Genomic DNA, 27,788 nt, shown 5'->3' with positions numbered 1-27,788 from the left:
GTGTGTCTGATACTAAGGTGTTTCATATTTTTTGTGGAATTAAACAATAATTATTCAGGTTGATTCCAATTCTTCCATAGTTATAAATAATACTGCAATAAGTGTGCAAATGACACTTAAAATTTTTTTCTTATGATATATTTTAAGATGAAAGATTACTGGGTCTAAAGATATGAGTAGTTCTTATGACTCTTCAATAATGTCTGTTATTTTTAATACTTGAGACCAAGAGGCAATTGCTCAAGAATTTTTGCAATGTAAATTCATGTTTGGAATTTTTTTGTTGTTGTTGAGGCAGATTAGCCCTGAGCTAACATCTGTGCCAATCTTCCTGCATTTTATACATGGGTTGCTGCCACCGCATGGCTGATCAATGGCGTAGGTCCATGCCAGAGATCCAAACCGGTGAACCCAGGCCGCTGAAGCAGAGTGAGCCGGACTTAACCACTACGCCACAGGGCCACAGAATTTTTTTTTCACGACATTTGACTAACAATAATCAATGACTTTAAGAATGAGTAAACAATCAACTAATGTAGTCACCATAATTAATGTTCTACCTGTACCCAAATCTCAACAATACCAGTTTTAGACTACAATTAAGATGTACACTGAGACTTTTTAAAAGATACAGAATATATCAGTTAACACTGATAAAACATCAATAGTTTCCTACCTTTGGAGGGGGGAAAAGCAACCTACCAAATTTTTGGAAATGGCCACAAAGAAATCCACAGCATTAAAGAAATATATCAAACACAAAAGTTTTCACGAAGCAATCCCATTCAAAGGAAAAGCAAAGATAACATCCAGCTATATTTTCAACGTATAAAAGTTACTTGTATAATGCCCTAAATCAGGGATTGGCAAACTATGGCTATTGGCCCAATTCTGCCCCACCAGCTACTTTTGTGAATAGAGTTTTATTGGAACCAGCCATGCTCATTCATTTATGTATTGTCTATGGCTGCTCTCGCACTACAATGGCAGAGTTGACGAGTTATGACAGGGGCCATATGGCCACAGAGTCTGAAATTTTGACTATGTGGCTCTTTATAGAAAAAGTCTGACAACTCCCACTCTAAGTTATTAGAAAAGAAAGCACTTTTTACTACTGTCATTAAAAAATATTTACACTGAAGAAAATAAATTGCATGTAAAGTCCATGATTGTATCAATATCCTATTTCTTCTTATTTCTTTGGTGGTTCTTCTAATTAACTTTATTCATTCAAACGCATTCTTGTCACCAGTCTGCCCTCACCACAGATTCCTAGCTCTCCTCTTTAGAATCTTCTGATATAGCTAGCAATAATAAATCCCCTCTGACCTAATCTGACTCAAATAAAGATGTAAATGGTTGCACAAAGAAAAAAAAAAAGACATAAAATGGAAGAAAAGTTAGTGAGTAACCAGGATGGATAAGGTTTGTGCACTGGGAGGAAGGGGTGGGTGTTAATAATTGAGAGTATTGTAGAGAATGGATGACAATGTGATTAAAACAACCAGATAAGTATTTTAGGAAGAAGAGAAAAAACACAAAGCAGCAAATAAAGTAAATAGGAAAATAAAACTATTTAAAAAATATAGAAAATTAGTCCATTTAACAAGTATAAAATCTATTAGCATCAAGTGTTTAAGAAAGCTTTCTATTTACCTATCCAAACAGGCAAACAGTCCAGATTTTCCTCCTACTGCACAAAGTACTTTGGGAGCACAGCGAGGTCGTGTCATCAAGACTGTCTGATGAGAGAGTCTATGTTCAGGCATAAAGTGGTACTTTAGGGCTTCATTCAACAGATGTTTACAAGTGCGATCATCACGAATAAGATGGTTTGCTTCATACAGTCTAGTGAGAAACTTAACACTCAGCAACGGTAATCGCACACTGTTAAGTAGCTGTGCTAAGTATTTCTGGCGTTCTTGTACATCATACTTGATCCAAGACTCGAGTGCATAAAAAACAGTCTCTTCAGTAGCTACGTTCAAACAGTCATTGGAAACAATTTCATCCAAATCAGCATGCGTTAGCTCAAAAAACTCTTCAGTCTGGCAAACAGCTTCAAAATTCTGGCATATGTATTTAGTGGCTGCCAGAGAAAGGTCATGACAACCATATGTCTCTGCAAAACGAGAAATTCCAATACAATTACCAGGATCAAGTTGGCTTTCAAGAAATGCACAACATTCTTTCAGGACAAGTTTTATCTGGAGTAGGTTTGCTGCTGGAAGGAGAGATTCAACTGTGTCCTGAGAAATAAAAACGGTCCCTGTATAGGCATATTCCACAATGGCCTGGAGAGCGGTTTCATCAATGCACCGAAACTCAACCTCACTGTTCTCTTTCTCAGAAAGGTTTCCAGTGAACATAGCTTTGAAATACGGGCTGATGCTGGCAAGTACCACTTTGTGAGCATGGATTTTAACATCACCTACTCGAAGAATGATGTCACAGAGTTCGTGATGCTGACGAAGAAGATTCAAGCCGTGCAGAAGCTGTTCAGAATGTAAGTGGGTTAAGTTAGCAAGCATGTAGGTCGGGGATGTGTGGTCCATCTACAGAAAAACAAGAAGCACGAACAGTTATTTAAAACTAATCTTGCCACTATGATTGCTTTTTCAAACAGTACAAAATAAATGAGACTTGTTGTTTATTTGCCTGTTGGTTTTTAAATACTAAACACTAGACTGAGGCTTTTAGAATTAAGAATGGATGTTAATAATCATATAATAGGTATTAGCAAACAGAGACCCAAAAGTTATGTAATATGTCCCAAATCACAAAGGACACTTGACAACAGACTTCTGGATCAGAATTTTACCAACTCTACTGTTTCCCTTCATTAAATTCAAGTCTGAGCTATCACTTAAACAAAATGCAAATGTGAAAAAAAAATACTTACTCAAAGGAAAATCAGTTTTGAAACAATGCTAGTATCTATTTGGCTATTTTCTCAATAACAATATCAATGCCTGCCAATCTAATCAACAGATGCTTTAATTGGAAAGAAATTCCAGGTTAACTCACACACTTTACCCAAAGATTCAATAATTACCTTGATAAAGGGTGCCGAATTTAACAAAAGTACCATTACTGTCAACTAATTCAATGACAACAAAAAGTTAATGTGAACACAATCTGATGTTCTACAGTGAGGGTAACAAGGCTCACTTCCTGATCTAGATCATATCTACTCAACTCTTGATCCTAACTTTAGATCATACCCATTCAATCTACTTGCCACTTTGTGCTTCTGGAAGATAAAAAAGAATAAAAACAGGAGAGATGAAAAAGAAGAAAAGTGAGGGGCAATAAAGACTGTGGTAGGCTGAATAATGGCTCCCCAAAAAGATATTCACAGCCTAACCCCTGGAACCTCTGAATGTTACTTTGTACGGCAAAAAACGACTCTGCAGATATGATGCAGGATTTTGAGATGGGGAGATTACCCTGAATTATCCAGGTGAGCCCTAAATGTCATAACATGTACCTTATAAAAAGAAGGCAGAAGGAGATGTGACACAGACAGAAGAGGAGAAGATAGTGTGACCACAGAGGCAGAGATTGGAGTGATGCAGCCACCCGAAGCTGGAAGACGTGAGAATAGATTCTCCTCTAGAGCCTCTGGAGGGAGAACGGCCCTGCTAACATTTCAGCCCAGTGATATTAATTTCAGACTTTTGGCCTCCTGAGCTGTGAGAGAATAAATTTCAGTTGTTTTAAGCAAGTGAGTTTGTGGTAACTTGTTACAGCAGCCATAAGATATTAATACATGGATACTTCAGAATGGATTGGAGCAGCTACTTAGAACAGATAAAGGAACATAAGATATCTACACAATACGAACTGTTTCCTTTCTGTCTCATTCACATCTCAAACACAAGTTACGGGGATAATAGAAAAATAGAGAATTTGGTTCCTGTTTTGAAAGTATTATTAAATAAATTAAAACATCCAAAATACTATTAAATAATGTAAATATTGGTAGGACTGGGAGAGTATGGTACTTGATTCCTGTGCATTTTTAAGTGAAAATATCCAAATACTGAAACTTTTATCTTCATCAAGAACTTCTTAATTTCACACCTGTTTCGAGTGAATTTTAAGGTTGTTAACCGGGCTGGCCCCGTGGCTTAGTGGTTAAGTGCACGCGCTCTGCTGCTGGCGGCCCGGGTTCGGATCCTGGGCACGCACCAATGCACCGCTTCTCCGGCCATGCTGAGGCCGCGTCCCACATACAGCAACTAGAAGGATGAGCAGCTATGACCTACAACTATCTACTGGGCCTTTGGGGGAAAGAAGAAGGGAAGAGGATTGGCAATAGATGTTAGCTCAGAGCCGGTCTTCCTCAGCAAAAAGAGGAGGATTAGCATGGCTGTTAGCTCAGGGCTGATCTTCCTCACAAAAAAAATTAAAAAAAAAAAAAAATAACTCCATTAACAAATCATGTTAACATGACCACCTTACAGCTCCACCTCTGATCTCTCCAAATAATCCTACACACATCTACCAGAATAATTCTCAATCATGGTATGATCAAGTCTCAAGAAATTTCTGGGTCTTCCAGGAGGTATTTTATTCCAGAACAGAAAATTGGTAAGAAGACAGCAACCAGAAGGCATAAATTTAGACCTGAATCTGTTATTTAACTTAGTATAGTGTTGACCCTTTTAACCTATTTAACTTCTTTTAGCCTGAATTTATGCGAAAAGTTAATCTTTACACTAAAAAGTGAAAAATGAACAATAGAAAAGGCAAGTAGATAAAGAAAATAAGTGATGGGATTAAGAAGGCAGTCCTAGGGCTGCCCCATGGCTTAGTGGTTAACTGCGCACGCTCTGCTACTGGCGGCCCGGGGTTCAGATCCCTGGCGCGCACCGACACACCGCTTCTCCGGCCATGCTGTGGCCACGTCCCACGTGCAGCAACTAGAAGGATGTGCAACTATGACATACAACTACCTACTGGGGCTTTGGGGGGAAAAAAAAAAGGAGGAAGATTGGCAACAGATGTTAGCTCAGAGCCGGTCTTCCTCAGCAAAAAGAGGAGGATTAGCATGGATGTTAGCTCAGGGCTGACATTACTCACAAAAAAAAAAAAAAAGAAAGAAAGAAAGCAGTCCTAGCTACTTGGACATCTAGTTGACTTTACCTTCGCTCATCTTCATTTTCCTTATTTGTAAAATGAGATCATAACAATACCTGAACTGTATACCTCACAAGGTTTTTGAGGATCCAATCAGACAGTGCACATGAAAACACGATAAACTGTGAGTTACAAGTATAGGGGACTATGGTGAGGCAACAGAGGTGTAGCAATATCAGCAAAGAACAGAGATCTTGAAAATATAAGATAATGACTTTTAGTCCTATCTGGGTCACATACTGTCATATGGAATTGGTACATTTCTTAATCTAAGTATTAATGTTTTCATTCATAAAATAAGAGTATCTCCCATCCATCTCAGAAGGTTACTTTTGTAAAGTGTAAGTTCCACACAAGTTGAGACGCTATAAATACAGCACTGAAGTCTCATTTTATTAAATTGCCTCTTCCCATGATCCCCACTTTCACTAATTCCCATTCTTTCCACAATGACCTTTCACTCCAATAAAGCTCATGTAATTACTATAGCCTATACAAATATTTTCTTATGATATGCCAGATTTTGCCTATAGCCTTTCTCCTCTCTCATCATCTTTTCATCCAATTCAAATTCTCAAAAGGCTGGGTCAAAACTAACTTCCCCTGGAAGTCTATAAACATTTAAGTACTCAATTCCTTTACATGCAATTAATTATACGTGCTGTTTTGTTAAACACACCCCTCTCAACTCTCATTTGTCTAATTTAACAAGGAGAATGTTATTCAGACTGAAAAGTGAAGAATAAACAGGAAAGGTGAATGGATATAGAAAATAAGAGAAGGGATTGAAAAAGGAGATCTAGCTAATGCAATGAGACAAGAAAGGGAAATAAAAGGTATACTGATTGGACAGGAAGAAATAAAACTGTTGTTTTATATTTATGTCTGTTTGTTGGCAGACAACATGATTGTCTATGTAGAAAATCTGAAACAACAAAAAAACTCCTGGAACTAATAAGCAATTACAGTAAGGTTGCAAGATACAAAGTTAATATACAAAAGTCAATCACTTTCCTATATACTAGCAATGAACAAGTGGAATTTGAAATTAAAAACATATTACCATTTACATTAACACCTAAAAAGTAAAATATTTAGATATAAATCTAACAAAATATGTACAAGATCTATATGAAGAAAACTATGAAATTCTAACGAAAGAAATCAAAGAACTAACCAAATAAATGGAGACATATTCCATGTTCATGGATAGGAAGACTTAGTATTATCAAGATGTTAGTTGTTCCCATCTTGAACTATAGATTCAATGCAATGCCAATCAAAATTCCAGCAAGCTATTTTGTGGACATCACAAACTGATTCTAAAGCTTATATGGAGAGGCAAAAGACCCAGAATAGCCAACTCAATTTTGAAAAAGAAGAACCACGTCGAAGGACTTACCCAACTTCAAGAAGTATTATAAAGCTACAGTAATCAAGACAGTGTGGCACTGGTGAAAGAACAAAAAGACCAATGGAACAGAATACAGTCACGCGTCGCTTAACAATGGGTATACGTTCTGGGAAATGCGTCGTTAGTCGATTTCATGGTTGTGTGAACATGATAGAGTGTACTTACACAAACCTAGATGGTATAGCCTACTACACACCTAGGCTTAATGGTACTAATCTTATGGGACCACCATCGTATATGCAATCCATTGTTGACCAAAACGTCGTTATGCAGTGCATGACTACAGAGAGCCTAGAAATAGACCTACAGCCAACTTTAATAAAGCAGCAAAGGCACTACAACGGAGGAAAGACAGTCTTTTCAACAAATGGTGCTGGAACAACTGGATATCCACATGTAAAAAAATGCATCGACACAGACTTTACACTCTTCACAAAATTTAACTCAAAATGGATCACAGACCTAAATATAAAACACAAAACTATAAAACACCTAGAAGATAACATAGGAGAAAAATCTAGATGACCTTGGGTATGGCAATGACTTTTTAGATACGACACCAAAGGCACAATCCATGAAAGAAAGAATTGATAAGCTAGATCTAGTCAGTAAAATAAAAAACTTCTGCTCCGAGAAAGACAATGCCAACAGAATGAGAAGACAAGCCGCAAACTGGGAGAAAATATTTGCAAAAGACACATCTCATAAAGGACTGTTACTCAAAATAAACAAAGAACTCTTAAAATTCTACACTAAGAAAATGAACAACCTGATTAAAAAATGGATAATAGACCTTAACAGACACCTCACTGGAGAACATATACCGATGGCAAGTAAGCATATGAAAAGATTTTCAAGATCCTACATTATTAGGGAATTGCATATTAAAACAACAATGACATGGGCTGGCCCCCTGGCATAGCGGTTAAGTGCGTGCACTCAGCTGCTGGCGGCCTAGGTTTGGATCCCGGGCTTGGATCCCGGGCGTGCACCGATGCACCACTTGTCAGGCCATGCTGCGGCAGCGTCCCATAGAAAGTGGAGGAAGATTGGCATGGATGTTAGCCCATCCATGTTTAAAGTTGTCTGCTTAAGAGGTATTCTGCTTTCTATGCTGCACCGTCTCTCACTACTAGGTAAGAAATCCACTCTGTACCACAGACATCCTGGGCCACAAAAGTACTGCAGAATCGCTGACTCACAAGTCAACTTAATAAGTTAGATTCATTTTTAGTATAAAGAGGAATCATATAGTGATAGATCCTTATATTAAACTAACTTTTGTGTATTTAATTCAAGACTGGTAAATAAACATTAACATATCATATGAAAGCATGATACAATATTGATTTGTAAATATACATACACACATACATATGTACATACACAACACATACACACACACACACACACACGTGTGTATATACATGAGACACGTCCAGATATGCAGGACAGTATAATTTCAAGAGATTGGGCTCTGGAATCAGGCTCCTAGGATTACAATACTGTCTGTACTATTTAACAGCAATGTGACCTTGGGAAGTGAGCTTAAAGTCTCAGTTTTCTCATCTGTAAAACACAGACCAAACAGTACACGTAAGCACTCAATAACTGTCAGATGCTATTTATTATTATCATTACCACCCTTAAAAAGGTTAAACCCACGTGACTTCCTTCCCTGCTCACCAAAAAAGGAACAAAGCTTACCCACTGTCAAGCGAACAAATAGAACCAGCACAAGGCCAACGCCTGACTAATCTGACCAGAAGTGATACAATGAGCAGGTTTAAATCCAGACAGTTTATTACTTATAGACAGTGAAAAGAAGAGTAAGCCAGAGACTCAGCTCCCAGGATCCTTGTCCTACACACCAAAACAAAAGGGGCTGGATGAGGGCAACACAAGTTGTGAAGACCCGAACAGACTGCAGCTAAGCATTTGTCTATTCTGTGTGGCAGGGGGACATGAAGGCCCCAGGGCCTCATCACAAGCAGGGAGGTGAAGGGGAACTGTCTCATGACAGACTCCTGGGGTGACAGAGAAGCAAGTGGGAGACACCCTTGTGCAGCTCCTTACAGGCCTCCCATTCCTGTCATGTTCCAGGAGAAGCACAAGGCGTTTCAAGACTCAGAAAAGCTGTGGTCCTGCGGTCCAAGCTTTTGCCTCTGTGGACACATAGAAGGTCACCAGGTGTCATGATGAAGCTGTTCCCCTACACTACCCTACCCTCTACGGTATTTCTGCTTTATCTCACTTTCCTATTTCCCCCCAAATAATAAAAATCATCAAAGTTTTAAAAACCACTCAAAGAAAGGGTACCGGTAAAGATGACTTTGTAAAAGAACATCCATTCATACCTCAATCATTGTACTGCATACAAATGACCTGGAGTTCATTCCCTTTAAGAACCATGCAGAATAAAGTTTAAGTAAAGAGATTATACTTTTTTTTTTTTTTTTTTTTTTTTTTGTGAGGAGATCAGCCCTGAGCTAACATCCGCCAATCCTCCTCTTTTTTTGCTGAGGAAGATGGCCCTGGGCTAACATCCGTGCCCATCTTCCTCCACTTTATATGGGACGCCGCCATAGCATGGCTTACCAAGCAGTGCGTTGGTGCGCGCCCGGGATCCGAACCAGCGAACCCCGGGCCGCCGCAGCGGAGCGCGCGCACCCAACCGCTTGCGCCACCGGGCCGGCCCCAAGAGATTATACTTTTAATGCTTAACCAATTTCAGCTAAAAACTTTACAAGGGCAAGGTAAAAATAGGGAACTTAAAATGAATTACACTGGAGTGTATAACACCATTCTTAAAATTTTTAATTTGACCCCTTTCCTCCCTCAAGAAATCTAACTTAAGACACATTCACAGAACTTTAACTTTTTCAAACAGAGAGCTTTAAAACAATGGTTCTCAAAATATGATCCTTGTTCCAACAGGATCAGCATCACCTGGGACCTGCTAGAAACACAAATTCTTGAGCCCAACCACACATCTAAGGAATCAGAAACTACAGAGAGAGGAAGGGGCAGCAATCTGTGTTTTAAGCTCCCCAGGCAACTCTTATGCATGCTAATGTCTGAGACCAGTTAAAATATTTCAGCACAAGTGTAACTGCTTAAAAATTATTGCAAATGTTAACTGTAACTCCTTCAAAATTATGAATTACAACTGTGACTATATTTGGTTCTCAGCTATTTACCCATAAATGGCTAAAAATAATTCAAAGGAGCATAATTTATAATCTTCAAAACCTAAACTTTGTAAATTTTACATTGACAGTTTTACTTATCTCAATAATAACCCTGTGCAGAAAGAAGGGAAAGTACCATGGAAAACAGGAAAGAACAGTAAGTAAAAGGATGAATTTCAAAGCCAGAGAGATTTGGGGCTCAAGTCTACATTTGACTACTTATATCTGTCTGACTTTGGGCAAATTACTTATTCTACATTTGAACTTTCTCATTTGTAAATTTGTTGTGGATTAAACGGAATGTTTGGTTTGGAGAAACAAACCAATGGAGAAGAATAGAAACTACAGAAATAGATAATTTAACACACGCAAATTTAGTTTATGATAAAGGCACCATCTTAAAATCAGTGAGGAAAAGAGGGACTTCTAAAATAAACATGTTGGGAAAACTGAATAGCCCTATAAAAATAGATAAAATTAGATCCCTTCCACATATCTGCACCAGAATAAATTCCTAAGGGATCAGAGTTATAAACGTAATAAATGAAATCACACAAGTACTAGGACAAAACAAGGTGAACTCCTCTATAACCTGAGATTAGGGAACAGTTTCCTCACTACGACACAAAACCCAGAAGCAATAAGCGAAAAGAGAGACCAAATTGATTACATTAAAAAACCTCTGAATACGGCCCCGTGGCTTAGCGGTTAAGTGCGCGCGCTCCGCTGCTGGCGGCCCGGGTTCGGATCCCGGGCGCGCACCGACACACCACTTTTCAGGTCATGCTGAGGCCGCGTCCCACATACAGCAACTAGAAGGATGTGCAGCTGTGACATACAACTATCTACTGGGGCTTTGGGGGAAAAATAAATAAATAAAATCTTTAAAAAAAAAAAAAAACCTCTGAATAGCTAAAGAAATCATAAGCAAAGGAAAAATATGAGAGAAAAATATTCACAATATGTAAAAAACATATATCAGTAATATATAAAACATTTCTAAAATACTCTAGCCCTAAAGAAAAAATAGTCTGAAGAAATCAACAGATGGCTAAAAAATGCAAAAGGTCTGTAATTAAATGAAAAACTGCTCAACTTCACTTATAATCAAATAAATTAAAACTACATGGAGTTCATATTTCTCTCTTGACAATACACCCTGTCAGTGAGGCTGTGAAAAACAGGCACGCACGCACTACTGTGGGAATGTTAAATGACAGAAGACCTCTGGAGGCAAATCTGGAAGTTCCAGCAAAATTACACTTGCATTTACCCTTTGACCCAATAATCCTACTTCTAAGAATTTATCCAAAAAGTACACCGGCAAAAAATATATAAAGACAAATGCTTAAGGCTAATAATTGTAGGTCTATTTGTAAAAGCAAAAGAATAATACTTTATGCTTCTTATTTTCATACTTGAGAGACCAAGAGGCAAATGACCACAAATTTTAAAACAACTCTAACGCCCACCAAAAAGAATGGCTGGAAAAAACTACGGCACATGCTCACAATGGAGTGCTATGCAGCTGTGAAAAGGAATGAGGAATCTGTATACACTACTCTGCATGGATCTCCTCGATCCAAGCAAGGAAGAGAAATGTGTGCACCGTATGTCATCATTTATCTAAGAAAGGGGAGGTTACAAATACATATATCTACTTCTATAAAAAAAAACAAGGAAATATTACATAGTATACTTTTTAAGAGGTTACCTAGGAAGAGGGAAGGAACAGAGTGGAGGGGATGGAGATAGAAGCTAGACATCTTTTTTTTTTTTTTTGGTGAGGAAGATTGGCCCTGAGCTAAGGTACAACGCCAATCCTCCTCTTTTTGCTGAGGAAGACTGGCCCTGGGATAACATCTGTGCCCATCTTCCTCTACTTTATATGGGATGCCGTCACAGCATGGCTTGACAAGTGGTACGTCGGTGCGCGCCCCGGACCTGAACCTGCACACTCTGGGCCACAGAAGCAGAGCATGCACACCTAACCGCTGCGCAACTGGGCCGGTCCCGAGACTTCTTTGAACATACCCTGTTTTATAGATTTGACTATTGAACCAGGAAAGTATCTCACATAATTATAAAGCAAAATTAAATCTTAGAAACACAGTCCATAAGAAATTTGAAAATAAAATGAAGCAAAGGAACCCAGTGTTCATCTAGTTAGTGGCCTAACCATACCTTTCCAAATAACTTTAAAACAGTACTTTGATTGTCCATCCCTAGTGATATGCCCTAAAAAAAACTTACACCGTTTTCAGTAATTACATTGTTAGTAAAGACATTAACTGTATTCTGAAACTGTTACATGCACATTGCTGCAAATGCATAATTACCTGACATTTGTAATTTTATCACCCCTAGGGTCACTGCCATGTGGGATTCTCAGTATGGGAGAAAAGAGATAAAGAAGTAAGACTGAGACATTAAATATAAACCTTGAAGTGTGATTTTGAATTAAAAGTATCTGAATAAATATATATATATATAAACAATATTACTTATATACAGACACACACAGCATAATGACGTTTCGGTCAATAACCAACCAAATATATGACGGTGGTCCCATAAAATTAGTACCATACAGCCTAGGTGTGTCGTAGGCTGTACCATCTACGTTGGTGTAAGTATACGCTATGACGTTCACACAACGACAAAATCGTCTAATGACACATTTTTTAGAATGCATCCCCGTCATTAAGCAACGCATGACTGTATACTAATACATAATTTATGTATACAACATGTAAAATACATATGAGATACACAAATGTATAAAATATATATGATATTATTTTCAGGAAAAAAGAAATATTTCCTGGCTCTGTCTACTGAAAAGGGCTAGCAACTATGAGCAACCCAGTGGCAAAAAGCTCTCTTAGCACCCAGATGTGGTCCCAACATATCGTTTCCCTCCAAGGCAACAGAACTCCTTGGACAAATGACTGATTCCAGGCCTGGGGCAGAGAATGTCAAGATAAATTTGGAATCTTTACATACCAGGTAGCAAGAAAGCTATCAATGACAACTAAACTCATAAAAAACTTGAGTCAAACTGAATAGCCTGTCAGTCAAAGATACGACAAACTGATCATCAATAATAATAACTGCAATTGATTAAAACACAGCAGATATGCTTAAATCCATGAGTTCATAATGAAAATAAAATTATAATTTTTTAAAAGTCCTAACTGATCACCACTGGAGGATGCTAATGAATGAACTCATTATTTGAAACCTAGTAAATAAAGGGAAAGAGTCAAGCATTTATCATGCCTTTCCTATACTAACTGGGTTACCAAATAGATGACGGAAAGTTTCTCTTTATAAAAGTACTCCAGTTAATAAATAAAGAAGGAATGATAGATCACCATTTTGCAATCTTAATGAATTGATGGAGGTAGGCATTGATTATGAAGGGCTGCTAACATCACAAAAAGAGACAAGCAGACATCAGGGCCTTCTGATGGAAGACCATAATACCACCTAAGAATATTCTTTCACCTCCTACCCTACACACCAAAATCAAACATGTAGTCAACAGTCTAGATCCAACTATTAATTTACAAGAAATACAGAGAACAGAAAGAGCATATAAAAACTATAACAGAAGGATGCAAGAGGCAAAAACATCTTGACTGTGAGAAATTTTATGGAATAAATACCTAGATGCTTCAACAAATAAACAATAAATACCTAGATGCTTCAACAAATAAACAAAGAAATAAAGAGAATGAACCTACTGATTAAAATAAACTTAAGAGACATATCAACCAAATAGAACCTGTGAACCATACAGGCACATGCTCAAGCATGCATACATATACGACATTTAGGAGAAATTTGTACACTGACTAGATCATTGATTATATCAACTAATCACCGTTTTTTTTTATTTTTTTACAAATATATACTGAAATATTTATAGATAAAATAATATGTCAGAGATTTGCTTCAAACTAATATGAGATGAGGGAGTGTATGGAGATGTAGATGATGTCATGAGTTGATATCTGTTGAAGCCAAGTGATAGGTACATGAGGGTTCTTCATATTATTCTACTTTTGCATGTTTTTGAAATATTGCACAGGAAAAGAGAAAAAATATATATAAGGCACTAAACTTGGCAGAGTAAGACTTATAGACGAAGAATCTGAAGTTCAGAGAGTTTAAATAAATTAACAAGATCACACAATTAGTAAGAGACATTACTAGGACTATGTTTTCTTAATCTTAGAACAATGTTCTCTACACATTACGTTCCAAAAATTACAATGCTGAACAGTACTGACCAGCTTAAAATATTTACTGAACCAATTTATAATTGTTGCCACTCTTGAGAAGACTAAATTATTCTATAAAGAGTATCCAAATACCTTTGTGTGGTGGTCATAATGTACCAGTTACTGTTCTAAGTTTGTACATGTATTAACTCCTTTCATCCTCACAGTAACACCATGAGACAGGCACTGTTGTTATTCTTATTCCCGTTTTACAGATGAAGAAATCTGAGGCACAGAAATATTAAGCCCAAAGTAAGATTTAAACCTTGGCTCTCTGTCTCCTGAGCTCCTAAATACTGTTATACTGGCTCATTTATAAGCTCATAATTTCTTAATCTTATTAAAGTTTTAACTTAAACAAAAAACTAAACAGGTGCAGAAGAGAAACGCAAATAGGATAAGATAACATACATCTACATATATATAAAATATATACACGCACCAGGTGGATCACACACAAAAGTGCATGAGGGCTTTAAAACAATATAGAGAGTGATCCATGACACAACCACTCCCTTCTGTTATCTGTATAAGAGCAGGGTGGATCCTTCTTCCCCACATCCTCGCCATCCTTTTTGGTTTTTAACTTTGGTACCAGAAAATAAAGACTTAGGAGTTTACTTTAAATCCAGGCAACTCAGGCCGGCCCAGTGGCTTAGTGGTTAAGAGCGCGTGCTCCGCTGCTGGCGGCCCGGGGTTCGGATCCCGGGCGCGCACCGACACACCGCTTCTCTGGCCATGCTGAGGCTGCGTCCCACATACAGCAACTAGACGTATGTGCAGCTATGACATACAACTATCTACTGGGGCTTTGGGGGGAAAATAAATAAATAAATAAAATTATAATAAATAAATAAATCCAGGCAACTGGATTAGTCAATCTTGAATAAACAGTATCCACTTGAAAAGTCTGAAAAAAGTATAGTATTGTACTTCACTTCTAATCACATTTGTTACATAAATATCCACAATATAAAGATAATGTTAGATAAAATTAAAACAAAATCAAACTTTCCATAGTCTATGGCAGCTTCACAACTTCTGGTTCTGAAAGGAAGCAAAGAAAGGTCACGCCCTGAGTCTAGTGACTACTTAATTGACACCTGAGCTACAAAACAGTGGTGCTGAAATCAGCTGGGAGGCAATTATCTGCTGCAATGAGAGCAAATGGCGATGAGAAACGAGGATTGTTTAAAAAAAAAAAAAATCCAAACACACGCATACTTTTCCGTCAAATGTGTGATTTATGAAATTAGGAGAATATTTTATCATATCAGCTCTTTTCTTAAATTTGTTTCTCACAGTTCAACTCTCATCACGGAAGAATTCAACTAACGATGCCATATGATTCTATCAGTGAGCCTATGGAACAACTTTTCTCTGCAATTAACTTTCATTATATCAGAAACAAAAGTAAAATTAGAAGTCCATTATAATATGAATCATTATATCATGGATTCAAAAATAACACAGAAGAAAGCAAGTCCCCAAAGCCATTACCACATCCAGTAAAAGCTCTAAGTTACATAATAACCCATTCCCTGAAAAACTGGTTGCAATGGATGTGAAATCCTGTTAATTCATACAGATTAGTGCTTAAAATGCAACAAAAATTGGATTTTTAAAATTATAGTTTTGACTCAGACATGCACAATGGCTTTGGAACATAAACCTAAGTAAATGAAAATGCATCACTGATATACTTTAATAAAACCTGTTTAATCCCACATGTATAAAAATAAGATCACAATTTCTTAACCATATTTAAGTTTTGACTGAAAGAAGAAACTAAAAACGTTCGGAACAGAAACCCAAAAAAGGTTAAGATAATCAAATAATACATAATAAAAGATATGAATGATTAATAATGAAAAAAATCTAATTTTATCCTATAGTTTCAACACTCTCCCCCACCAAAACTTTTCCAAAGCTCTAAGTAGCTAAGTTAACTAATTTGAATTTTACTTACTTTCTCTATCCAATTACTTTCCCATGGAAACATCCATAAAATATGCCACAGTACAAACGTAAAGATATAACCTCAAAAAATGGTTGAGGATTAAATGAGCTAATATTCATTAAGTACCCAGCACAGTGTACAGCACATAGCATACACTCAATAAGTGGTAATATTATTATAATTACTTATTAATATTAATAGCACCTTTCATTTGTATAGCATTTCTTCACAGCAACTTCTCAAACTATACAAAATTCTTTAACAGTTTACAGAATTCACATTGATTTCCAATATTCCTGGATGTCTGTAAAATTTGAGTAAGAACACAGGAAAAACTATAATGGTTCACCCAACCAATTAATATCTTATATCTGACTGTGGAAATAGAGGATGTTCTTAGGGCAATTGGATTTATCTTGCTTAAGTTCAGCACAAAAAAAATCAAGGTATGTATCACAAATACTCCTGTAATCCATTAATTTAACTACACTTTTTTGAAATTACTTTTAAATATTTTTAACTTGTTTTACCAGAATTTGCTATTTCCAATGTATCCTTAATTACCTCCTTTCAACTTTCACAGAGGTACTATCAATACACCTAATAGCGTATTCCACTATTCTGGAATTTGATTAAACAATTTTTATCCTATCTCTATCAATGATTAAATATAAAAGGCTTTTTTTAAGTTGTTTTTTGAAAAACTTTCTTGAGGTAACACTGGTTTATAACATTATATAAATTTCAGGTGTACATCACTATATTTCGACTTCAGTATAGACTACATCGTGTTCACACCAAAAGTCTAATTACCATCTGTCACCATACACATGCGCCCCTTTACCCCTTTCACTCTCTCCCCTTCCCCTCTGGTAACCACCAATCTGTTCTCAGTATCTTTGTGTTTGTTGTTAAAAGGCTTTTCTAGTCAATATACAATTCCTGGAATTCCCTGGATTCCAAGATTTTTTTTTTTTTTTTTTTTTTTTTTGTGAGGAGATCAGCCCTGAGCTAACATCCGCCAATTCTCCTCTTTTTTTTTGCTGAGGAAGACGGCCCTGGGCTAACATCTGTGCCCATCTTCCTCCACTTTATATGGGACGCCGCCACAGCATGGCTTACCAAGCAGTGCGTCGGTGCGCGCCCGGGATCCGAACCAGCGAACCCCAGGCCGCCGCAGCGGAGCGCGCGCACTTAACCGCTTGCGCCACCGGGCCGGCCCCTCCAAGATTTTTTAAAAATCTGCTTTGTAAAAGAAATAAGCAGAACATGCATTAAATGTATATGCAAGATTTATCTTCCACAAATAACCCTAAAAGATAATTAGTATGATGTGTGATGCTGATAAGGTCCCATTTTCTAAATATCCACCATGGAGACTAACGCATCTTCCAAGTTTTCATCAAGGAAATTAAATGTAATAGATACAAAATAAGTTGCAATCAATAACATAGTGATCTACAGGGCTCTGAGAACCCGGGTCAAAATGAAGACTCATCTGGCTTTGTTCCAAGGAAAAGAACATGATACTTTCCCTTTGGAAAGTATTCTCTATAGAAATAAAGGGTAATTCTTAAGCTTCTACCATAACTTTGATGATGAAATATCATTCAAGACTTTCCAAGTTCCTTTTCTTTGCCTCCACGATCACCACACAATCTCTACTCACTAACTTGGCTTCCCAAGTTCTTGGATACAGGCAAGAGCGCACTGGATTTTCAACTTGAAAATTCTGATCACTGAAAAGGCTTATCTTTTATTCCAACATAAACTAGCATTCTAATGTGTACATTCTAATGTGTACATCATTCTCTTATTTAGTTTAGTTTGAACCGGGTTCCTGAAGTCTGAGCATACATGAGTGGAAGTACAAATCTGAGCTTCTTACGTTGAAAACCAGACATTCCAAGTCACTGACAACTGCTACAATCATCTCTTGGTTTTCACTCCCTGCCCTTACTCTGCCCCTAAAATAAAAAATGAATAAGAAAATGATTTGTTGTGGGGTTTTTCTTGGTGTACTGAAAAATAGCCAAAGCAAATTTAGGCAGATTCATCTAAACACCAAAATGACTAATTAAAATCAAAATAACAACTTAGAACTTAAACCAAAATATAAGGATGCATGTTTACATAAGCTTCGTTTACATTTACTCTACTGCCAAAAGAAGAAAAAAAAACCATGATATTCAAATTGTCCTTTAAGACAACATCCAGAAATTATTTCTGAACTTGCGTTTTCCAGCAACATTATTTATCAAGTGGTTTGGCATATGTGACTCAATTATTCTAAGACTTAGGAAAGTATTTAAAAGACACCCCACGTGGTACAGAGCAGGGTGGGAACACTTGCATTTAAAGTGCATACACTGGAGACTTCAAATGCTAACTCAGACTTTTCTCACCGGGTCATTCAAAGTAATTGTATTATTCCATCAAAAAAACTCGGTCTTCCAACTCCAAAACATTCTGCCTCTCACCAGACCCTCCAGGTCTCCAATTGTGTCCGCTTAAGTTTCATTTACAAGGAGAAAATGCTCCCCAAATCCACAGTTCGCCTAAGACAAAGAAACGTCGATCTATCAGCCCTAAATCTACAAGGCAGAACTCGCTTAGGACGGTGATGCCGAGAACTTCCCCCGCCACTGAAGCCGTCTTTGCAGTCTCGGTCTCCAGGAGCCTCAAGGCTGCAGAGCCGCGCGGAGCCTGCGGGGAGGCGGGGGCGCAGGGCGCGGGGGGCAGGGCAGGGCTGGGCCCCCCAGGGGAACCGCATCGGAGCCTCCGAGGACGCACAGGGAGAGGCGCTCGGCTGCGGGCAAACAGACGCCCCCCGATGGACTACGTTTTCAGAGAGAACTCAGAGATGAGGGTAAGGAAAAACGACAGCAGAGCAGTAACCTCCACGGCCCGAGGGTAAGCGAAGTAGGGCAAGGGGGTCGGGGGACGGCGGGGAGAGCACGGGCCCCAAAGACCGGAATTGGAAGAAAGTACGCGAGCCCTGAGCCTGGAGTCGGTGGGACCTCCTGTCCCGGTCGGGGCTGCGGAGCAGCGCCTTCGGCGCGGCAACGAGCCCCGCACGAGAAGATGTCGCCGCTGTCCTCGCTGTCCCCGCTCGCGCCCCTGCGTCTCCGCACCGCTCCCTCCAGCGGCTCGCGGCACGACGCTGCCGGAGCCCGCGCCGCAGGAGCGCAGCAAAAGGCACGCACCTGAGTCCCCGGAATCCCGCCGGCCGCGACAGGAGGAGGAGCCGTGGACAACTGGAGACCGGGCGGGAGCCTCGCTCGCCTTTCGTCAAACCCCAATTCTTACGGCTGGGGCGGGGAACTTCTGCCCTGAGCGGGGACAGCGTCACTTCCGCCCGATGCCGGCTCCCTTCCTCGCCTGCGCCGCGCCAGATACGCTCGCTACGTTCGCTACGTTCTCACTTCCTCTCCCAGGAGCCTCTGCCTACGCCTCACACTGACGTGGACTACATGACCCAGCGTGCACCACCACAGGTTGATTTCCGGGTCAAGGGGTCCTCGCTGGGTCCATCTCCATGGAAGCGATCGGTTTGGTCACGTGGTGCCCCTGGTTACGCCCGGTGGCAGCTGCGGGGGCCGGGGCGCAGGCGGGGGCCATTTTGCCGAAGGCAGTCTGGCGGAGCCAGGGCTGGCCTGGCAGCTGGCTGGAGCTGCTGCTTTTCCTCCTCTGCATTTGAGGCTTGGAGGGGAACAGGAAGGCTGCGCTCGTCGAGCCCTTGGAAGACGATGCTTTCCTCCGGCCGCCGCCACTTGACTACCCTCCATGGCGGCCGCGCGCTCCGCGCTGCTTCTGCTGCCTCCCCTGCCAGCCCTCCGTGCCTATCGCCTCGAGAGCCGCAGTCATCCCTCCGCCCCAGAGAGTGATGACAGTCGAGGTGGGGGCACCATGAGAGGCGAGAAAAGCTACTGCTGCCGTGGGGCTGCCGGGGACCACGGCTCCTGCCCCCCGACGCCCTCGCCTCTGGCCCCGACCCTCCTGATGCCCGCGGAGGCCATCTCAAGCAGTTGGTCTGGGTCTGGAGGGGGTTTGTCAGGGGGGGACGAAGAGGAGAGCCGGCTCCTTCAGCTCCTCCGGGCTGCGCCGGACCCTTCCGAGGCCTTCCAGGCTTTGCAGGCTGCCTTGCCGCGGCGGGGCGGCCGGCTGGGCTTCCCTCGACGGAAGGAAGCCTTGTATCGGGCCCTGGGCCGGGTGCTGGTGGAAGGAGGCGGTGATGAGAAGCGGCTCTGTCTGCAGCTCCTCTCCGACGTTCTCCGCGGTCAGGGGGAGGCAGGCCAGCTGGAAGAGGCCTTCAGCCTCGCACTTCTGCCTCAACTGGTCGTCTCCTTACGAGAAGAGAATCCAGCCCTGCGGAAGGATGCGCTGCAGATCCTGCACATCTGCCTGAAACGGAGTTCTGGCCAGGTGCTGAGAACGCTTATACAGCAGGGACTGGAAAGCAGCGATGCCCGGCTGAGGGCTTCCACAGCACTGCTCTTTCCTGTCTTGCTTACTCCTGAGGATTTGTTGCTCGGCCTGGATCTTACCGAGGTGATAATATCTCTGGCCCGAAAGCTTGGCGATCAGGAGACAGAGAAAGAATCTGAGACAGCTTTCTCTGCTCTTCAACAAATTGGGGAGCGACTTGGCCAAGAGAGGTTTCAATCCTATATCTCTCGCCTGCCGTCTGCTCTGAGGAGACACTACAACCGCCGCCTGGAGTCCCAGTTTGGAAGTCAGGTTCCCTATTATTTGGAACTTGAGGCCTCTGGATTTCCTGAAGACCCCCTTCCCTGTGCAGTGGAGGATTTTAACAGCAATCTTAAATTTGGGATTATTCCTCAGGAGCTGCATTCAAGATTGTTGGATCAGGAAGACTATAAGAACCGGACTCAGGCCGTTGAGGAATTGAAGCAGGTGATGGGAAGATTTAACCCTACCTCTGTCCCTCATTGTAGTCTTGTCGGTTTCATTAGCTTGCTGTATAATTTGTTAGACGATTCTAACTTCAAAGTGGTCCATGGCACACTTCAAGTCCTTCATCTACTGGTTATTCGCCTCGGAGAACAGGTACAGCAGTTCTTGGGACCAGTTATAGCAGCTTCTGTCAAAGTGCTGGCAGACAACAAGTTGGTGATCAAACAAGAATACATGAAAATCTTCCTCAAGCTAATGAAAGAAGTAGGTCCTCAACAGGTGCTTTGTTTACTCCTGGAACATCTCAAACATAAGCATTCTAGAGTGAGAGAGGAGGTGGTGAACATTTGCATCTGCTCCCTCCTGACCTATCCCAGTGAGGATTTTGACCTACCCAAACTGTCTTTTGATCTTGCCCCAGCTCTTGTAGACAGCAAACGCAGGGTACGCCAAGCAGCTCTCGAAGCCTTTGCTGTGTTGGCATCATCAATGGGTTTAGGTAAAGCCAGCATCCTTTTCAAAGCTGTGGATACTGTTGAACTGCAAGATAATGGAGATGGAGTGATGAATGCTGTGCAGGCCAGACTGGCTAGGAAAACCCTCCCAAGGTTAACAGAAGAGGGATTTGTGGAATACGCAATACTCATGCCATCATCTGCCCAGGGTAGGTCAAGCCATTTGGCACATGGAGCAGATACAGACTGGCTTTTGGCTGGTAATAGAACTCAGAGTGCACACTGTCACTGTGGTGACCACACGAGGGATAGCATGCAAATTTATGGATCTTACAGTCCAACTATCTGTACCCGAAGAGTGTTAAGTGCAGGAAAAGGAAGAAATAAATTACCATGGGAAAATGAGCAAGCTGGAGTCATGGGAGAAAACCAGACCTCCAACTCTAAGGATATAGAACAGGTATGCATCTTCTCTAATTTTCTTAGTCAAAACTATGAAAATTTAAAATGAAAATATGCCTGTAATGATTTAAGGATGAGGCTGCTTGAGGGTTGTTATACTGTTTTAAAATCAATTTGAATGGTGATATGGGTATCTATTATAATGGTACAGATCACGTAGAAACGTTTAGTAGGCTTCCTGATTGATGGATTTGATTAAATTTGAGGCACAATGTGATAAGAGACGATACCTGGATTTCGGTTTTGGCCTGTCACTTTGGCATAGCAGTTATCTCATTCATACAACCAAGACTAAATACCTAGTAGGTGCCAGATAAACAGCTGAGTTCTGGGAGTGAAGATGAGACCGGTCCCACGAAGTTTAGGGAGAAAGTCAGTTTAGCACCTGTTAAGTGCTAAAATAGAAGAATGAAGAGTCCTGTGGGAATACTGGAAATAGAAAAAAATAATTCCCCTAGAAAAGTCAAAAAAACCTTCTGAGAAGATGTGACATCTGAACTGAGATTTTTTTCCCCTAAAGTTTTTATTTTGAAAATTCCAAATCTACAAACAACTTAATAGTGTAACGAATAGCCACATACTTCATCTGTTTTCACCAGTTGTTATCATCTTGCCGCGTGTGCTCCATATTTGCTGAACCATTTGAAAGTAAGTGCAGATATCTTGACATTTCACTCCTGAACATTTCCCCTATGTCTCCTAAGAATGATGTTCTCCTTTGTAACCATCATGCCGTTACCACACCTCAGAATATCAACAGTAATTCAGTACTATCTAACATATAGCCTGTGTTTACATTTCTCCAATTGTCCTCAAAATGTGTTTTATAGTATTTGTTTTACTTTTATCATCCAGGATCCAATCAAAGTTTGTTAATATGTTTCTTTTATCTAGAGTAATATGCCCACCTGTTTTCTTTGTTTTTCAGTGACATTGACTTTTTTGAAGACTCTGCGGTAGTTTTGTAGAATTTCCCGTGTTCTTAATTTATCTGATTGTTTCCTTATGATTACACTCAAGGTAAACAGTGTTAGGGAAAATCTCGCATAGGAGATGTTGTGAACTTCACATTACATCGCATCACGAGGCATATAATATCAGGTTTTCCTACTATTGGTGATGCTAACTTTTGTCACTTGGTTGAAGTGGTGATAGCCAGATCACTCCATTGTAAAGGTTTATTTTCCTTTTTATAATTAGCACGTGATCCGTAGGATGATCGTTTGAGACCCTGTGAATACCCCAACAACTTCACCCACTGTTCTTAGCATCCACTAATGATCCTGACCTGTATCATTTATTACGTTGGGGGCTACAAAAAAGGATAACTTTTTAAAAGAAATTCTGACATTTCTTCTATATTTGTTACCTGACACTATTTTTTATTCTGTGTAGTAACTAGGTACATCACTATTCCTTTTGATGCTAAAATTGTTTCAGATTTGACTAGTGGCTGGCTCCTTTATCCTTTGACATGACTCTTAGTCTTTGAACACTTCCTTCACTTAAATACAACATGATGCCCAGGCTTGCCTTGTACTTTTCTTGCTCCAGACCTGGAAACAACCATTTTTTCAAGAGCCCTAGGACTGCTTTTTTTAGTGGAAAAATGGAATTTAAAAACCAAAGTCTGGGCCAGCCCCATGGCTTAGCGGTTAAGTGCGCGCGCTCCGCTGCTGGCGGCCTGGGTTCGGATCCCGGGCTCGCACCGACGCACCGCTTCTCCCGCTATGCTGAGGCCGCGTCCCACATACAGCAACTAGAAGGATGTGCACTATGACATACAACTATCTACTGGGGCTTTGGGGGGAAAATAAATAAATAAATAAAATTTAAAAAAAAAAAAAAAAACCAAAGTCTGGGTATAGATATTCTCATTGCTATTGCTTACCATTGTGGATTGGCCATTTCATTGGACAGAACCAGGGAGTACCTTTTATTTTTTTAATGAGTTCATACTGGTACCTCCAAGTCAACTGAGCACCACAGAGTTCTGCCTCATCTTCCTTTAGTTCATATTTGTATCTCCTTTTTCCTGCAATAAAACCCTGGTTCCCAGCATCAATCATATTTATTCATATGCTATATCCTACAATACACAAAAAATAATTAATATACCAATAACACAACAACTACCTACCTACTAAAGTTCAGCATTTCTTGGCAGTTTTTTTTCTGGTTAGAATTATCCCACAGTAAGAGTTCTGTGTTCAAACTTTTCTTAAATGTTTTCTGGGTGATTATGATTCAGACAGTGTGACAGAAGATGATAGGAGTTTGCTAAGTGTGGGTGGGTATATGTTCAGAGACACAGAGTTATGAAAGGACTTAGCAAATTAATAAGAAATGCTGAGTTTCTGCACATCTGAAACAAGGCATTTGGTGGGAAGTAGCAGATGATACTAGAAACACAGACAGGGCAAAGTATGGAGATTATTTTTGCAGATAAGGAGTTTGTACTTTTTGCAGTAGACCTCAATGGATGGAGGTAAACTGAGTGTTCTTTCTTGTTCCTTCCAGTTCCATAATTTTTCAATTTTTTGAAATAATTTTCACATTTATGTAATCTAGTTACATGGTTATTCTTGTGTATTGTAAACATTAACTGGTAGTAAATTATTTTCTGAAAGCATTGATTTTAACACTGCTCGTTATGTGTCAAGTCTAAAATAAAATGTTATTGTATTAAGAAGGTTCTGGTGCTGGCCAAAACACTAAGAATCTGAAAATATGTGCTTTTCTGAAATTCCTGTGTAGACATATCTTGCTTTTGAAAGATGCTGAGGTGAAATTAGGACTTATCCCAGAAATGAAGTTATACTTTCTTGCTCAGAAATGGTCTGTATCTTAATGGAGGACAGAAATTAAATATTTAAATAGTTTTAGGTGTGCAGTTTTTAAAAGTATATATATATATTTTTTTAATTAATAAACATTTTTTAGAGCAGTTTTAGGTTCACAGCAAAACTGAACAGAAAGAACAGAGATTTCCCGTATGCTTCTGCCGCTACACGTGCACAGCCTCCGTACTGCATCCTGCACCACAGTGGTGCCTTCGGTACAATTGATGAACCTGCACTGACACATCATTACCACTCAAAGTCCATAGTTTTACATTAGGGTTTCCTCTTGATGTTGTACATTCTATGGCTTTGAACAAATATATTCTATTCCAGTATCCACCATTGTAGTATTGTACAGAATAGTTTCACTGCCCTAAAAATCTTCTGTGCTCTGCCTATTCATCCCTCCCTTCCTCTCTAACTCCTGGCAACCACTGATCTTTTTACTGTCTCCACAGTTTTGCCTTTTCCAGAATGTCACAGCCCCTAGTTTGATTTGTACTGGCTCTTGCCCAGGCTCTGCTTTAACATTTGCAGTCTGCTGTTAATCTGTTATTTTTGTCTTATACACATAAAGCATTGGTTGGTGACATTAAACAGCAAAGCTTCCAGAAAAACTCATAAATGTTTTAATTCCATACTCCTGTAGCTCATTTTGAAGATAAATAGACTAGTTTGCTTGGAAGGATAATTTTTGTCGTGTAGTGGTAGGAAATATGGTTACAGAGGGAGGCAGGGGCTAGACTAGAGAACCTTAAAAGCCAGGCTAAAGAGTTTAGCCTATTATTTTGACCGTGATTTGAGACTACAGGGTTGTTTTGTTTGGTTTTTTTTTTAGCAATGTTTTAGGAAAGTTAATCAACAGCAGCAATATATAGGTTGTGTTTTGTTTGTTTTCTTTTTTTAGAGAAACTAGGGACTGAAGACTTAGAAGATCAATTAGACTTACATTTATTGGACTACTTTAGGTGTGATGTGTTGAGTTTTATTAGGATTAGACTGGAAAGAAAGTGATGGATGTAAGAGATATTTCAAAGAACTTACTGACTGTTGGCGGAGAGAGAAAGAAAGAGCGATAACTCTAAAATTTGAGTGAGGTGACAAATGCATAATAGATCCATGAATATATATAGGAAGGCCCAAAAAGAGGAGGTTAATTTGGGGAAAAATTAATTTTAGGTGGAGGGACATAGAATATTCCAGTTGAGTTTGAAGACTGCTATTCAAGAGACACAGAAGAACTCGAGATGTAGGTCTTGGAAGTTCTGTACGAGAAGTAATTGCTACACCTGTGAGAATGGATGGGCCCTCCAGTGAAGGCGTTTAGAGCGAGAGCAGAGGGCTTAAGCCTCAGTCTTGGCATACAGACCCAGGTAGGGAGCAGCAGTAGGAGAGAACCAAACAAGGCAAAGAGCAAGGGTGCCTGAGAGCTGGAAGAGGACTCAGAGAGAAGGAGGTGTTAGAAGAAGTGGAGTTTCAGGAAGTACGTCAGCACTGTTGAATGCAGAAGCGATGGAGGGGAAGGAAAACTGAAAAGCATGACTTATTCTTGTATGTTTCAGCCTGCTACTTGTAAAATAATTTTTGAAGGGATTTTTCTATTAATTTTATCTTTCTTAGTTTCCTTTTAATAATTCTTCTGATTGTAAAAAAGTTATATGTGCTCATTATAGAAAATTTGGAAAACATAAAAAAGCACAAAGAAGAAATTTAAATTTTTCAGCAATCCCACTACTGACAGAGGTCTGCAGTGGATATTTTGTGGCCTATACTTCAAGTATCATTTCAATTCGTGTATACAGGTATAGATTCTTTTTTCTGTACATGAAAGTCTTCCCTTTTCACTTACTTTACAATGAACATTTTTTTCTTTAACATCAAATAATCTGTAGTAGGGTCTTTAATGGCTGTTTAATACCAGATCATATAATATCATGGTCTGTTTAACTGTTCTCTTACTTTTTAGTATTTAGACTTTTTAATTCTATTTTTGTTTCCACCATTCAGTCGATTATTTTTGTGCCCTGACATATCATAGACTAATAACCGGATTCCTGTGATATGCTAACTTTCGGTCTCTTTCTATATATATATATTTTTTTTGTAAGGAAGATTAGCCCTGAGCTAACATCCGTGCCAATCCTCCTTTTTTGCTGAGGAAGACTGGCCCTGGGCTAAAATCCGTGCCCATCTTCCTCCACTTTATAGGGGACACCACCACAGCATGGCTTGACAAGTGGTGTGTCAGTGCACGCCCAGGATCCGAACCCCGGGCCACTGCAGCAGAGCTTGTGCACTTAACTGCTACGCCACCAGCTGGCCCCTCTTTCTGTGTTTTTATGAGTGTTTTGATGGGTTAGAAGGTTCAAGTAATCAGGCTAGTGGCGTCAGTAATCCCTAGCCGGCTACCATATTAGCTGTATTTGTCCTAACAGATTTCTCTGCAGTGTAGTAAGAGTCGTGGTAGTCAGTAACCCGGTCTGAGAAGTAAGGAGCATACTTGCTCCGTGCATATGTAGTTACTGGGTCTATAGCTTTTTCAGAGTAGAAGATTTGGTTATTAGGAGGTCATTGGGACATGGAAAAGAGTGGTTTTAGAAGAATGTTATAGACAGAGACCAAATTTAAAAGTTTATGGCCGGCCCCGTGGCTTAGCGGTTAAGTGCGCACGCTTCGCTACCGGCGGTCTGGGTTCGGATCCCGGGCACGCACTGACGCACTGCTTCTCCAGCCATGCTGAGGCCGCGTCCCACGTACAGCAACTAGAAGGATGTGCAACTATGACATACAACTACCTACTGGGGCTCGGGGGAAAAAAAAGAGGAGGATTGGTAATAGATGTTAGCTCAGAGCCGGTCTTCCTCAGCAAAAAGAGGAGGATTAGCATGGATGTTAGCTCAGGGCTGATCTTCCTCACAAAAAAAAAAAAAGTTTATGAGGTGACTTGATAAGAAAATGTAGGCAGTAAGCATTTATTCAACATCTTTTTGATCATCCACTGTGTGCAAAGCCAAGTGTGTGTTTATAGACTACTCTGTAAAGCACTGCCTAACTTTTTCCTTTTTGGTAATTAGCACATGAGAGCCCTGTCTTCTTTCTCCTCAATGGTGGT

General features: G+C 39.9%; 2 protein-coding genes across 9 annotated transcripts in view; one reads left to right on the top strand and one right to left on the bottom strand.

Moving 5' to 3' along the window:
* The window catches only part of KLHL28 (kelch like family member 28), a 29,789-nt gene extending 10,492 nt beyond the window's left edge, over positions 1-19,297 (bottom strand). For both annotated transcript variants that reach the window (XM_058540666.1, XM_058540667.1), the window contains exons 1-2: positions 19,206-19,297; positions 1,657-2,555 (exon numbers count right to left, since the gene is read on the bottom strand). In XM_058540666.1, the coding sequence (XP_058396649.1) occupies positions 1,657-2,555 (899 nt within the window). In that variant the 5' untranslated portion in view covers positions 19,206-19,297. The remainder of the gene's footprint in view (positions 1-1,656; positions 2,556-19,205) is intronic.
* Positions 19,298-19,683: 386 nt separating this feature from the next.
* The window catches only part of TOGARAM1 (TOG array regulator of axonemal microtubules 1), an 81,952-nt gene continuing 73,847 nt past the window's right edge, over positions 19,684-27,788 (top strand). For 5 of the 7 annotated variants that reach the window (XM_058540663.1, XM_058540662.1, XM_058540660.1 and 2 more), the window contains exon 1: positions 19,684-21,831. In XM_058540663.1, coding sequence (XP_058396646.1) covers positions 19,786-21,831 — 2,046 coding nt within the window. In that variant the 5' untranslated portion in view covers positions 19,684-19,785. The remainder of the gene's footprint in view (positions 21,832-27,788) is intronic. The other 2 variants (XM_058540661.1, XM_058540658.1) reach the window with 1 other exon arrangement.

This window comes from Diceros bicornis, chromosome 5 (genome assembly GCF_020826845.1).
Source record: "Diceros bicornis minor isolate mBicDic1 chromosome 5, mDicBic1.mat.cur, whole genome shotgun sequence".
Taxonomy (NCBI): Eukaryota; Metazoa; Chordata; class Mammalia; order Perissodactyla; family Rhinocerotidae; genus Diceros; species Diceros bicornis.
This window is presented reverse-complemented; position numbering and strand designations above follow the sequence as displayed.